General features: G+C 44.3%; 1 protein-coding gene across 1 annotated transcript in view; it reads left to right on the top strand.

The window, feature by feature from the left end:
* arhgef2b (rho/rac guanine nucleotide exchange factor (GEF) 2b) overlaps nucleotides 1-15,072 on the top strand; it is a 60,226-nt gene that overhangs the window by 7,047 nt on the left and 38,107 nt on the right. The window contains exons 2-3 of the mRNA XM_084089235.1: nucleotides 7,874-8,036; nucleotides 13,871-13,938. Of these exons, the coding sequence (XP_083945361.1) occupies nucleotides 7,874-8,036; nucleotides 13,871-13,938 (231 nt within the window). The remainder of the gene's footprint in view (nucleotides 1-7,873; nucleotides 8,037-13,870; nucleotides 13,939-15,072) is intronic.

The following is a 15,072-nucleotide window of genomic DNA, read 5'->3' as shown; positions in this document are numbered from 1 at the left end:
TCTGATATGTTGATCTTTAACTCTGACGGGGTTTGTGTGGGATAGTTTGTATTAGTACGGGATATGTGATATCTTAACACATATCACATATATTTACACATATATTTTAGGTAAAATATCTTAACACATCACGTGTGTGTAACATGATTAAATCTGACTGAGATGATAACAAGAGAACAGACATAATCATAAAGTTCTCACGCGTTTCTGCATGATTGTATTAGCGCAATATCTCATCAGTCACTGTCCAGCGTCTCCGTCGCCCTCGCGTCTCACACAGGAGAGTAATATGGAGATCATTTGAGCAGAAAGCCTCATCTCAGGGTGGAGGAAGAGGAAAAGATGAGTGTGTGTGAATGAAACGATCTGAACGAGGACTGAGCGCTGTCAGACGCACAGAGAACACACACATCTTCCACGCACGGTTCGCTCATGTCACATTAAGTCATGAAAACATGATTTTTGAAAGCTCTCTGAAGATTCAAAACTTCAAGCGTTTTAATGGTTTTAGATTCATAAAATCATAATTTATTTCAAGAGTTTCAAGTTCACTATGATGTATTTAAATTGCAATAATATCTGATCAGACTTAACATTGAGATGCAGATTTACTGTACTAACTGTAAGAGTCTCTCATCCAAAGCCAGTCATAAAGAGCAAAGCTTGCATTTTCATAACTAAAAACACAACCCCACCCCGATGTACATGAACACACTTCTGTATTTCTGAACGGTTTCGTGTTGAGTTTCAGGCTGAAGAGAGAAAGAAGATAATCAAACAAATTACTTTAAATAAAAAATAATAATAATGTAAAGTTGACCATTTTTTATTTCAAACACTTTATTCATCACATTTTTGTTAGTTTAATATGAGCAGGCTTCATATTTTCAGAAAAACAGTGAAACAGTTTTTTAATATGTAATACTTTGGTCATTTTTCAAAACTCTTCACACAGTTCTCAGAACACACACTTGCAGCTTCACGGCTGGTCATTTCACACTCAGAATGCACTTAATCTACCAGTTCATTCATGCCTCAGATCAAGCCAGCAGTGTTTCCTTCTGCTAAACGAGTGCATCTCTGCTGTTTAATCCTGCAGTGTGTGTTACTGGAATGAATCAGATATGATGCATAAGCTTCAATGAATCCACCGATGCAGATACAGTAGGAACGCCATCATCCAGGGCAGTACACCGAGCACAGAGGCTTCGGCACGCCGGATCTTCTGCTGATATCCCAGACAGCATCACCGGGCCGACACTGAATCCACACGTGCCGGATGTGGGCCGGATCTGGGCCGACACTGTGATGCTGTCTGGGATGTCCTGGCGTTTGATCGTGTGGATGGTGGCCAGCTCCTCCTCCGTGAGGGAAACACTTCCTCTGATCCTCTGTGGGGTTGAGGAACGGAGAGTAGAGCGGCTGGGATGGGCTGCAAACCCCTCGTGACTGAACTCATGCCACACTGTCCCATACAGTAATAACCGTCGGCTTATTCCTCCTCACTGCATCCCTCTCCTCCCCAAGCGTCCCACAGAGATCATGCAGGAATGAGAGGAATCCTCCTCTTCGCCGGGTTTGGACCAGGTTGAAACCAGCCTGATCCACAGAGAAGAATATGTGTGTTTGCCGGCCTTCAATCTCCTCGACTCTCTGAAGTAAAGCCACAAGGCAACATAAGAGTCAGGCTATTACAGTAGCAGACGTTACAGCCAGACGTTCGTCTTTGTCTGCGTTTGGTTCTGTTCAAAAATAGTTGAGTATTTTACAGTCATTGGTTCCTGAGTTGCCTGACTTGTTCAGAGTTCCTCTCAAAACGGCTTCATCCTGACCCAATGTTTATTCAGGACTATAAACAGAGTTGCTATGCGTATGTAATGCGGTCTGTCTGTGATCTCAGTGAGTGTTGTGCCCTTGCTTCTGATGCCCGTATCATCGAGTGCAGTTTCCTGAACATCAGTGAACATCCTACCGTTGCCAACGCAATGACACACAAGTGGCTTTGAAGGCTTTGCTGTATTTACTTCTGTAATGTGCATCTCTTGCTGAATACAACTTACCTGTTCGCTTGCCGGGAAACTCTGACAATAGAAGCCACTGTTGCAGATTCGGCTGCGCTCACATCGGTTTATTACACGATCTGTTAGTTCAGATCAGGGCCGGAGTGGGGCCACTAGCCCGGGAGTTTCAGGCCCAAGACCGGCCCTCTTTGGTGGAATTCCAAATTAGCACTTTTCCAAACTGGATAAATGAAGCAACAGTTCAGCTCTTACTATTGTGTAGTTTTTATTAATAACATGGTTCAACAAATAATGTAAAGGTTAAATAATAATTCACTTAAGCTGAGAAGTTAACAAAAAATATTCCACTATTCCACAAGGATAGGTTGATAAATTAACAAAAGCAGAAAGAAAGAAAGAAAGCATTTGAAATGTATCCCACTCTTCCACAAAGAGACATATTGAACTAATGTTTACAGTTTTATTTGTATTCAAAAATATTCACAAATAATGCTTTTTTAATCAAGAAACGTGATACCTACTCTCAGATAAATGAGGCCTATAATTAATCAGATGCAAATACAAATATAAAACCAGTCCTAATTGAAAGAAAACAAGTTGACAAAAAGATTGAATCCAATATTGGGTGATAATATAGTATAATGAGAGATTTATAAGCTTTTTTTTTTTTGCTTTTTGACTATGTGCCATTTTGTACAAAATAAAAGTTTTTCAAAACAAATTTCCTGGTGAAAAATTTAAATTAAAGTAGACTAGTGTGATCAACAGTGCCAATTTTTTCATATTTTATGTAATATTTACAAATTTGTTGAAGATTGAATCCAATATTGGGTGATTATATAGCATAACAAGTGATTTATAAGCTATTTTTTGTAGGCCGGTCATTTTTGACCAGGAACACAAAAGGTGTTATAGGGTTTTGAACACAACCTGAGGGTTAAATAACTTTAATTCATATAGTTTACTCTGGTATCCTCTCTACCTGTCCCTGTAGTCATCATGGCCTCCTCATTTTCAGCGGGGGACTGGCTTATCTGCTGCTCAGAAGCTACAAAAAAAAATTAAGAGATCATTTTACTGCATACACAGATCAAGCTTGAGTTTTGTTATCAATATTAAATTGCATAATATTTGCAAAGTCTATGAATCGCCATGTATTGGGTGATACAAAAAGGCTAATATTTTAATTCAATTTTATATTTTGCTTGTGAATAGGTTGACAACGCTACAACAGTATTAGCCGAATAATTACGTTGCAGAATGCTAATCATTACTAGGCCTATCTCTCTTTACCTGTTGCCACTTGTGTTTGTCCTCTTGAAAATAAATCTGTAAGCTTGGCACATTTGGCAGCATCCTCCTCCAATGCCTTTCTTTTCTTCAACCTGGCTTTTTCAGCCCCTCCTGGCCTCTTCCTCCCATCCACCCTCCCTGACGCGTACCGGTACGGTAGGGCCGGCCCAGCTATCGGTAGGCGCCGGCGGTGCCGCGGTAGCCTTCCTGAGAAAACGTTTTGGAAAAGACGGGCTATGGACCCAACCAACTCTATGGGAGGGGAGGGGAGGGGAGGGGAGGGGAGGGGAGGGGAGGGGAGGGGAGGGGAGAACTCCCTCTCATGGTACAGCCCATGCAGAGGCTGCGCGCTGCGGTGTCAGAATGAGGAACGTGTGTAGCCTAACGTAACTAACGTGACAAATGTGGGGAAAAAAAAGAAAAAGAAAAATTCCTTGACCGGCCCAAAAGTGAAGCGGCCCACCGGGAATTCTCCCGATTCTCCCGATTACCCACCCCGGGCCTGGTTCAGATCTCATTTAGTGCCAAAGCAATGATAATGGTCCTCAGTTCAGCCACACAGACTGATGCTCTGATCACTGTACGAAGAGTTTTGAGAGAGCAACCTTATCCAGCGAGCAATTTTGCGTTTGAAAGACGTCTAGTAGCGTCCAAACGCGGCCCTGACGTCTAGGCTAAAGCAAGGCAAGGTTTGGGCTGTCAGTGAAGGGTTAGTAGACGTCTAAACCACAGCCCGAGAGTAGACGCATAGAACATGTCAAAGAAATGAAACAAACACCTTGTAATCACCGGTGACTTTGCTCACATGAGGGAATATCAGACGGCTCGCAAGTTATTTTAGCAAAAACGACATGTAACTAAACTCGAGGTTATTTTGGCTAGAAGTGTGTTACTCACAGCCGGACTACTGCGGGTCTGTAGTTAATCTAGACGGAGAAATGACGGCTATTGCTTGCTGGGAAGTATTGAGAAATGTGTAAACCAGAATGGAACTTTAGAAATCATGAACATGCATCAGGGCTTTCTAGGGGTGCACCGATACACACATTTTGGCCGATACCGATAACTGATAATTCTTTATATTTGAAAGCCGATAACCGATATATTGGCCGATAAATCTAAATCCAAATCTTTATATAATTTTTGAGAGCCTGATTACAAAAACAAAAGTCTCACCATTAAAATCCATGACCCAAGCACTCAATTATGATGTTCTCATGATAATGTTCTGTAGCCGATATGACAGATTTGAGCTGCACATGTTGACCTGAACTTCATTTTCCTTTTTTGAAGTGATTCCAATCATATTTCAAGCAATTCAAAACCATCATGTTGAACATCTGAAGAGTCTCAGCTGAAGGAAATAATGCATTATCAGCTTTAGCTTTAATATATCGGCCAAATTTACTTATTGGGCCGAAAACGATAACATAAAAACCTATCATACATCGTCTGATACCGATATGGTGGCAGATATATCGAGCAGCCCTAGGCCCTGCACTTCACTGACTGAAGTCTGAAATATCTCAAATGGGAATGATGATTTGCAACATCAGTAATGTTGATAGATTCTGCCTGGGTAAATAGTTTATATAAAAAAAGTTTATATATATTTTCAGATAAATGTCTTAGAGAGTACAAATGTAGAATGCAAGTGAATTACTCACACCTTAAAATGTAAATGAATGATTAACACTTGAACAGAAATGAGAGAAGATTTCTACAAACTGTGGCATTGTAGCCAATCACAGGCGTATCTGTTGAGTGTATGAATGCATCGGCCAATCACAGGCGTATCTGTTGAGTGTATGAATGCAACGGCCAATCACAGGCGTATCTGTTGAGTGTATGAATGCAACGGCCAATCACAGGCGTATCTGTTGAGTGTATGAATGCAGCGGCCAATCACAGGCGTATCTGTTGAGTGTATGAACGCAACGGCCAATCACAGGCGTGTCTGTTGAGTGTATGAGCGCAACGGCCAATCACAGGCGTGTCTGTTGTGTGTATGAGCGCAACGGCCAATCACAGGCGTATCTGTTGAGTGTATGAATGCAACGGCCAATCACAGGCGTGTCTGTTGAGTGTATGAGCGCAACGGCCAATCACAGGCGTATCTGTTGAGTGTATGAATGCAACGGCCAATCACAGGCGTATCTGTTGAGTGTATGAATGCAACGGCCAATCACAGGCGTGTCTGTTGTGTGTATGAGCGCAACGGTCAATCACAGGCGTATCTGTTGAGTGTATGAATGCAACGGCCAATCACAGGCGTATCTGTTGAGTGTATGAATGCAACGGCCAATCACAGGCGTATCTGTTGAGTGTATGAATGCAACGGCCAATCACAGGCGTATCTGTTGAGTGTATGAATGCAACGGCCAATCACAGGCGTGTCTGTTGTGTGTATGAGCGCAACGGCCAATCACAGGCGTATCTGTTGAGTGTATGAATGCAACGGCCAATCACAGGCGTGTCTGTTGAGTGTATGAATGCAACGGCCAATCACAGGCGTGTCTGTTGAGTGTATGAATGCAACGGCCAATCACAGGCGTGTCTGTTGAGTGTATGAATGCAACGGCCAATCACAGGCGTGTCTGTTGAGTGTATGAATGCAACGGCCAATCACAGGCGTGTCTGTTGAGTGTATGAGCGCAACGGCCAATCACAGGCGTGTCTGTTGAGTGTATGAGCGCAACGGCCAATCACAGGCGTGTCTGTTGAGTGTATGAACGCAACGGCCAATCACAGGCGTGTCTGTTGAGTGTATGAACGCAACGGCCAATCACAGGCGTGTCTGTTGAGTGTATGAGCGCAACGGCCAATCACAGGCGTGTCTGTTGAGTGTATGAACGCAACGGCCAATCACAGGCGTGTCTGTTGAGTGTATGAACGCAACGGCCAATCACAGGCGTGTCTGTTGAGTGTATGAACGCAACGGGCAATCACAGGCGTATCTGTTGAGTGTATGAATGCAACGGCCAATCACAGGCGTGTCTGTTGAGTGTATGAACGCAACGGGCAATCACAGGCGTATCTGTTGAGTGTATGAATGCAACGGCCAATCACAGGCGTGTCTGTTGAGTGTATGAACGCAACGGCCAATCACAGGCGTGTCTGTTGAGTGTATGAATGCAACGGCCAATCACAGGCGTCTCTGTTGAGCGTATGAACGCAACGGCCAATCACAGGCGTGTCCGTTGAGCGTATGAATGCAACGGCCAATCACAGGCGTGTCCGTTGAGTGTATGAACGCAACGGCCAATCACAGGCGTGTCTGTTGAGTGTATGAACACAACGGCCAATCACAGGCGTATCTGTTGAGCGTATGAACGCAACGGCCAATCACAGGCGTATCTGTTGAGTGTATGAATGCAACGGCCAATCACAGGCGTATCTGTTGAGTGTATGAACACAACGGCCAATCACAGGCGTATCTGTTGAGTGTATGAGCGCAACGGCCAATCACAGGCGTATCTGTTGAGTGTATGAGCGCAACGGCCAATCACAGGCGTATCTGTTGAGTGTATGAGCGCAACGGCCAATCACAGGCGTGTCTGTTGAGTGTATGAGCGCAACGGCCAATCACAGGCGTGTCCGTTGAGTGTATGAACGCAACGGCCAATCACAGGCGTATCTGTTGAGTGTATGAACGCAACGGCCAATCACAGGCGTATCTGTTGAGTGTATGAACACAGTGGCCAATCACAGGCGTATCTGTTGAGTGTATGAACGCAACGGCCAATCACAGGTGTGTTGTAAAGTTTTCTTTGTTCGAAGCAGAGACCAGTGAGACAGTTGGGATCGCGTTCAACAGAAGTTATTCTTTATTGAGAACTCCACTGTATGCGGCTGTAGAAACTTCCAACATGATCTAATCTAACATAACTTTACATGGTATCTTATAGGCTTTTTAGGAGGAGGGACTTTTGGGGGTGGAGACAAATTCAAACAAAGCATGTAAATGAGTATACAGGTTAAGGTAACACCCTAGACTGAGGGTCTGGCCAATCCTAATTCAATCAGCATAAGGCTCCAAGGGCCATTTGGGTCCGAAAGCCATTTGCAGAACAAAAGGTGAGATTCTCAGTGAATCATTCGTGTGCTAATCCCATCAGTCTGAGTGATACTGGGACTCAAAGAGCCATTAAAGACAATGAGGAGAAAACAGGAAAGGCAACTTTGCTGAGCAGAATCATTATCTTACCCTTAAACACTAAATACAATATTCTTTACCGTGATGTTATGTAAGGAAGCATATTTGAAAAAGATTATTAAATTTGAATCCTTCAGGTGTATCTGTTGAGTGTATGAATGCCTTGCCTATGGCCAACGGTGAAGACGCAATGTAAAGAAGAGCCTGACGATGCGCTGAACTGATAACTGATATTCATATTGCTAAGATATTCAGAGTTTGTAGGTTCCCAGCATGCATTGCAGCATGAATAAATGATGTGTTTACTGTTAAAGGATTATTGTTTGCTTCATTTAAAGAAAGGCTAGTTTTCTGTCATTATTGTTCTGTGTAGTGATGTGAGGATCTGCTGTTGTGTGTGCAGAATAAGGAGAAGGAGCGGATGAAGGCGCGGGAGAAGGAGACGAAGGAGCGCGAGTCTCGGTTCAGCAACGGTCACCTGTTCACCTCTCTCAGTGTGTCCGCCACCACCCTCTGCTCCGCCTGCAACAAGAGCATCACCGCCAAAGAAGCGCTCAGCTGCCCCAGTGAGTCCCACACACACCACACACACACCACACACACCAGCAGCATTACACCAATGAGTCCCACACACACCACACACACACCACACACACCAGCAGCATTACACCAATGAGTCCCACACACACCACACACACACCAGCAGCATTACACCAATGAGTCCCACACACACCACACACACACCACACACACCAGCAGCATTACAACAGTGAGTCCCACACACACCACACACACACCACACACACACCACACACACCAGCAGCATTACAACAGTGAGTCCCACACACACCACACACACACCACACACACACCACACACACCAGCAGCATTACAACAGTGAGTCCCACACACACCACACACACACCACACACACCAGCAGCATTACACCAGTGAGTCCCACACACACCACACACTCCCCACAGTCCAGTGCTACTGCTGGTATGGAATAAAGAGACTGTCAAAAATAATACATGCATAAATCAAAACCATAGTTGCATAATTCTTAAATTAATCAAGCGTAGCGTCAGTTCTGGCGGGTCTCGTTAGTCAGGCTCTCGTCAGTGACTCTCAGCTGATCCTCGACCTGTGGGAGTACGACTCTATCACTGTATTCATATATCAGCTCCTCCAGTATTGCTGTACGAAGTCTTGTTTACGAGTATCAGGAAATCAGGAAGCGGCAATCTGGCGTTAGCGCTGTCGCAGGCATTAATACACGAGTGAAAGATACATCGATCACACACACTGAGCATCGCCTGAGCAGTTTTTGGGCATGACACGCATTGATTATGCTTAAAGTATTATTTTATTAAGCAAAATTAATTCCGCTAAACGACAAAAAACACAGCAGTTAAATAAAATTAGCAGCTAGCTAACACCAACTTGCTTTGTTCTGGTTTTACCTCCAGTCTAAACTAAATGATTTTTTATGTCATTTTTCTACACATTGTCTTATAAATAACCTGAAAATACTGAAGATTATTAAAGGAACACTCCGACTTTTTGGGACTTTAGCTTATTCACAGTATCCCCCAGAGTTAGATAAGTCCATACATACCTTTTTCATTTCTGTGCGTTCTGTAAGTGTTATTTGACGCACCCACCACTAGCCTAGCTTAGCACAAAGACTGGATGTAAATGGATAATGGTAGCATACTAATCCTAATAAGTGACAAAATAATGCAAACATTTTCCTATTTACATGTTGTGATCTGTATAGTCACAGCGTGTACAAATAACAAGGCTATATGAGACAGAGACCATTTTTAATCGTATAAATACTGGGAACTATATTCTCACTAGGCGTAGGAGCACAGCTAACGTTACTTGGGCGGAGTGGCTACTTGGGCGGAGTGATTAGCGCCGCACACGAGACGCCCTGACTGTTGATGGTTCCGTAAACAAAACAAACGTGACAGACTAGCTAGTAGCGAACGCGACTCGTGATCATGGCTGACTTTGAGGAATTGTCAGAGGAATTTTACTGTGTATCAAACCAAGATCCAGAACCATATAGTTTTGAGCCAGAATACACAGACGAGGAGTTACAAACTTTGGAAGCTGTAAGACAAGATGCCGAACAGATTGATGTCGAAGTGAGAATCAGAACGAACACGGACTGGTGGTGTAAATGTGGAACATGCCAACCTATGCCGACAGAAACCGAGTGCCTTTGTTGTAATGAATGGGACCGGGTATTGCCATCAATGTCAAGGCTTGATGAGTGATGACAATCAAAATATTTGCGTCACTACCACGGAAGATCAACTGGAAGAAACGCCCCATGCCGAGTGAACCTAATGGTCAGCTGTCCACCAAGTAAGCGATTTTGTTATAATGATCATTCATAGTACAGTGATAATAACAATAAAGGGGATACACGGAGCCTCTATTCATGTAATAGTGTCACTACTAAGGTTACATTACATTAGCATGGCACTGTTACAGTATGGCTAATGTTAGTCATCTCAAAACATAACGGAACACTTACCGCAGCAACAGGTGATCCAATTTGTCCTGTCTTTATTATCGATGGGATGGCTGTATCCTTTAGCACACGTTTCATGGTCCGTGTGGCAACTTGCATTTTTACAAAATAGTCGTCTATAGTAAAATGTTCAGAGCAAACGAAATACTTATTGATGCTGTTTACAGGTGTGTTTGGATCTATACCCAGAACAGCCATCGATTCATCAGGTCAGCGTTTTTGGTTGGAATTCTATGAAACATCATAGTATTACCTGGTCTCCCCTGTTTATTGTCGCAGCTCTTTACAATACAGCGAACACCCATGATTGTAAACTATAAATTTACTATCTAGTAATTGCTGACTCTATTACTCCAACTCTGAGCGAACTCTCTGCTCCTAACCACAGGGCGTCTCGTGTGCTGCGCTAATCACTCCGCCCAAGTAACGTTAGCTGTGCTCCTACGCCTAGTGAGAATATAGTTCCCAGTATAAATACGATTAAAAATGGTCTCTGTCTCATATAGCCTTGTTATTTGTACACGCTGTGACTATACAGATCACAACATGTAAATAGGAAAATGTTTGCATTATTTTGTCACTTATTGGGATTAGTATGCTACCATTATCCATTTACATCCAGTCTTTGTGCTAAGCTAGGCTAGCGGTGGGTGCGTCAAATAACACTTACAGAACGCACAGAAATGAAAAAGGTATGTATGGACTTATCTAACTCTGGGGGATACTGTGAATAAGCTAAAGTCCCAAAAAGTCGGAGTGTTCCTTTAAGGCTAAATCTTGCTAAATGGAGTAAGCCCACTTGCGCTCTCATTTCAGGTGTTCTGAGTAAATGATGGTTTTGATTTATGCACGTATTATTTTTGACAGTGTCTTCGGCTGACCTTTGACCTCAACATTAAACGCTTCAAACCCTGACCCTTCTCAGAGAAAAGCTCATCACTTCTACTGTCATTATTCACACACTGGTGCAAATGCAGAAGAGAAGTGTGTGAGACTGTCTTGTAAAAATAGAACCTGAGAAACTTGTGCTATAATTTGATAAACCACTAAAACGTAAAAAATAAGGAAATGGTGTAAAATGAAACCGATACAGCGTACAGTGATCTAGTGGATGCGAGCCTTATGGCCTCATGACGCACGAGCTGATCAGTGAATAGGTCTGATCTGACCTCGTTTGCTCTGCTCATCATGTGACCTGATCATAACACTTCAGAAGACTTGAGTTCATTCAGATGAACCGTTCTAGTGCTGAGGAGTGATGCATTGTGGGTAAGAATACAGCACTGCTGATACCAGAGGAGAGGAACTGAACTCATCGTGGAGTTTTTATTTCCACAGTTTTGATGATCGAGGGAATTTCCACATGAATGTCTGAGTGGTTTCATAGTTTGTCTGAATGACATCATCCTCCACGTGTGTGTGTTGATCTGATGACATCACAGCATGAGCAGACTAAGCTCTTCCTCTGTTGTTGTACAGAACGAAGTCTTTTGTAGTGTTGATGATCAAACCAAGGCCCCCCCCACCCCCCCACCCCCCCCCCACACACACACCCCACACACCCCACACACACACACGCTGTAATCTTGAGTCTGAGGGGCCGAGGCTTTATGAAGATTAACACACAGTCTGTCGCACACTCAACACATGCACAGACTCTCACACACACACACACACACACACACACACACACACACACACTCACACACACACACTCACGCCTGTAATCTGGAGTATGAGAGACCGAGGCTTTATGAAGATTAACACACAGTCTGTCACACACTCAACACATGCACAGACTCTCTCTCACACACACACACACACACACTTATGCAGTAATAATAATAATTCTCCTCTAGTGTGTGGAGTGTGTCTGTAAATGAGAATAATTCCTGACTGAGATGTTTGACATTGAGAGTTTGTCAATAATATTGATCAGACTGAGTCTTGAGTCTCGGTCAGTGAAGGGCAGATGCTCGTCTACATCGCTCCAAGCCAATGAGTGTGTGTGTGTGTGTGTGTGTGTGACCTAGGACACACTCAATATCATCGACTGGCTTTATCTGAACCTCAGAAACACAAAACAAGAGTGTGTGTTTGTGTGTGTCTGTGAGTGTGTGTGTTTGTGTGTGTGTGAGTGTGTGTGAGTGTGTGTGTGTGTGTGTGTGTTTGTGTGTGTGTGAGTGAGTGTGTGTCCGCTGAATCATGTCACCCAGGGCTGCTGTTGACCAGGACAAAGGCATGTCTGTTAAGAGCAGCGACAGCACTGACACACACACACACACACACACACACTCACTCACTCACATACACTCATTCACACACTCACACACACTCAAACTCACACTTGCACGCACTCACACACACACGCACGCACACACTTGCACTCACACACACACACACACACACACACATGCACACACACACACACACACGCACGCACACACTCGCACGCACTCACACACACACACTCACACGCACTCACTCACACACACACGCACACACTCGCACGCACTCACACACACACACTCACACACACACACACACACACGCACGCACACACTCGCACGCACTCACACACACACACTCGCACGCACTCACACACACACGCACGCACACACTTGCACTCACACACACACGCACACACACACTCGCACGCACTCTCACACACACACACACACACACGCATGCACACACTCGCACGCACTCACACACACACACACACACGCACGCACACACTCGCACGCACTCACACACACACACACACACACACGCACGCACACACTCGCACTCACACACTCACACACACACACACGCACACACACACTCGCACGCACTCTCACACACACACACACACGCATGCACACACTCGCACGCACGCACTCACACACACACACACACACACACGCACGCACGCACACACACACACTCACTCACACACACACACACACACACACGCACGCACGCACGCACGCACACACTCGCACTCACTTTCTCACACACACACACACACACAAATCCAAGGCGATCCACACGTGAATGACGATTTGCACATTCAAGGATAAACTCGTACATTTTAAACACTCAGAGGTTGTGTGCACAGTTGTAAAAAAGAGAGCAGAGAAACTAGACTGATGTTAGCACTGCTCACTGCTTGTGTTTCCTCAGACCGCATCGCTATCGGATCAAAACCTTTCCTTTACTCTATTCCGATCTTCAGTTCTCGCGCTATAAGCAGATTTAACGGAGCGCTCGTCAGCGAGAGCAGCAGAGATGAGCTGCGCTTTATTGATCATCCGCTAATCTCAAAACCAGCGACCGCAATAGGAGAGAGCGGCGACAGCCCTGGAAGATCCTCTCGTTTCTGTACTTTCAGTGACGATGAGTGTGTGTCAAGCGTCTGCGACTGACTCTCAGTGTGATTAGCGATAGTTTGCGCGTTGGCTTGATGAAGAGATGCTCAGATGCTCAGCTGCGGTGTCATATCTGGCTATAACAGGACATATAGCCTATCACATGCTCTCACACGCTTATATGCTAGCATTGTTGGGAGGAGTAAAATGATGTGGTTTCAACGACCAGATGCCGTTACACGTGTCCAGTCCGGTGTGAAGCGGCCCAGAGCTGGTCTGAGGGAGCGGGTTAGACCGGATTAAAGAGTGTGTTTCGGAGCGCATTCACACCTGGAGTTACTGTTCTGGAGCGAGAGCTGATGATGATCACAGAACACCAGTGCAAACACTCTCAGTGTACAAACTAACGCCAGCGTCTGCTTGAGTGTTTATTTGATGTTGTTAAATTATGAGAGTAATAATAAGTGATGTTATTTGTTGTTGCTTTATCTTTTCCCAGCCTGTAATGTGACCATCCACAACCGCTGTCGCGACACACTGGCCAACTGTGCCAAGATGAAGCAGAAGGTACGAAGCTAACGCTAACGCTAACCCTGACCCTGACCCTGACCCTGACCCTGACCCTGACCCTAACCCTGACCCTGACCCTGACCCTAACCCTAACCCTGACCTCATGAAGATGAGATAGGGTTCCCTAGATATCAGTGATCAATATAATAAAGGGTTATATTTGAAAATATACAGATTAACATATTGTGTTATATATAATACATAAGGAATTGCAGCTTTTCATGTAATGAAAAATATGTTACAATATATTTACTAATATATCATTTTTATATTCAGTAATACACTTCATAATATATAGATGTATATGTGATCAGATATGGTTCTGCGTGTGTGATATACTGCAGATTTACTCATGCGGCATAAACACACATATATATATATATACAGTGAGGAAAATAAGTATTTGAACACCCTGCTATTTTGCAAGTTCTCCCACTTGGAAATCATGGAGGGGTCTGAAATTGTCATCGTAGGTGCATGTCCACTGTGAGAGACATAATCTTAAAAAAAAAATCCAGAAATCACAATGTATGATTTTTAAACTATTTATTTGTATGATACAGCTGCAAATAAGTATTTGAACACCTGAGAAAATCAATGTTAATATTTGGTACAGTAGCCTTTGTTTGCAATTACAGAGGTCAAACGTTTCCTGTAGTTTTTCACCAGGTTTGCACACACTGCAGGAGGGATTTTGGCCCACTCCTCCACACAGATCTTCTCTAGATCAGTCAGGTTTCTGGGCTGTCGCTGAGAAACACGGAGTTTGAGCTCCCTCCAAAGATTCTCTATTGGGTTTAGGTCTGGAGACTGGCTAGGCCACGCCAGAACCTTGATATGCTTCTTACAGAGCCACTCCTTGGTTATCCTGGCTGTGTGCTTCGGGTCATTGTCATGTTGGAAGACCCAGCCTCGACCCATCTTCAATGCTCTAACTGAGGGAAGGAGGTTGTTCCCCAAAATCTCGCAATACATGGCCCCGGTCATCCTCTCCTTAATACAGTGCAGTCGCCCTGTCCCATGTGCAGAAAAACACCCCCAAAGCATGATGCTTCCACCCCCATGCTTCACAGTAGGGATGGTGTTCTTGGGATGGTACTCATCATTCTTCTTCCTCCAAACACGTTTAGT

Source organism: Abramis brama, assembly GCF_963993115.1.
Source record: "Abramis brama genome assembly, chromosome: 17".
Lineage (NCBI taxonomy): Eukaryota > Metazoa > Chordata > Actinopteri > Cypriniformes > Leuciscidae > Abramis > Abramis brama.
This window is presented reverse-complemented; position numbering and strand designations above follow the sequence as displayed.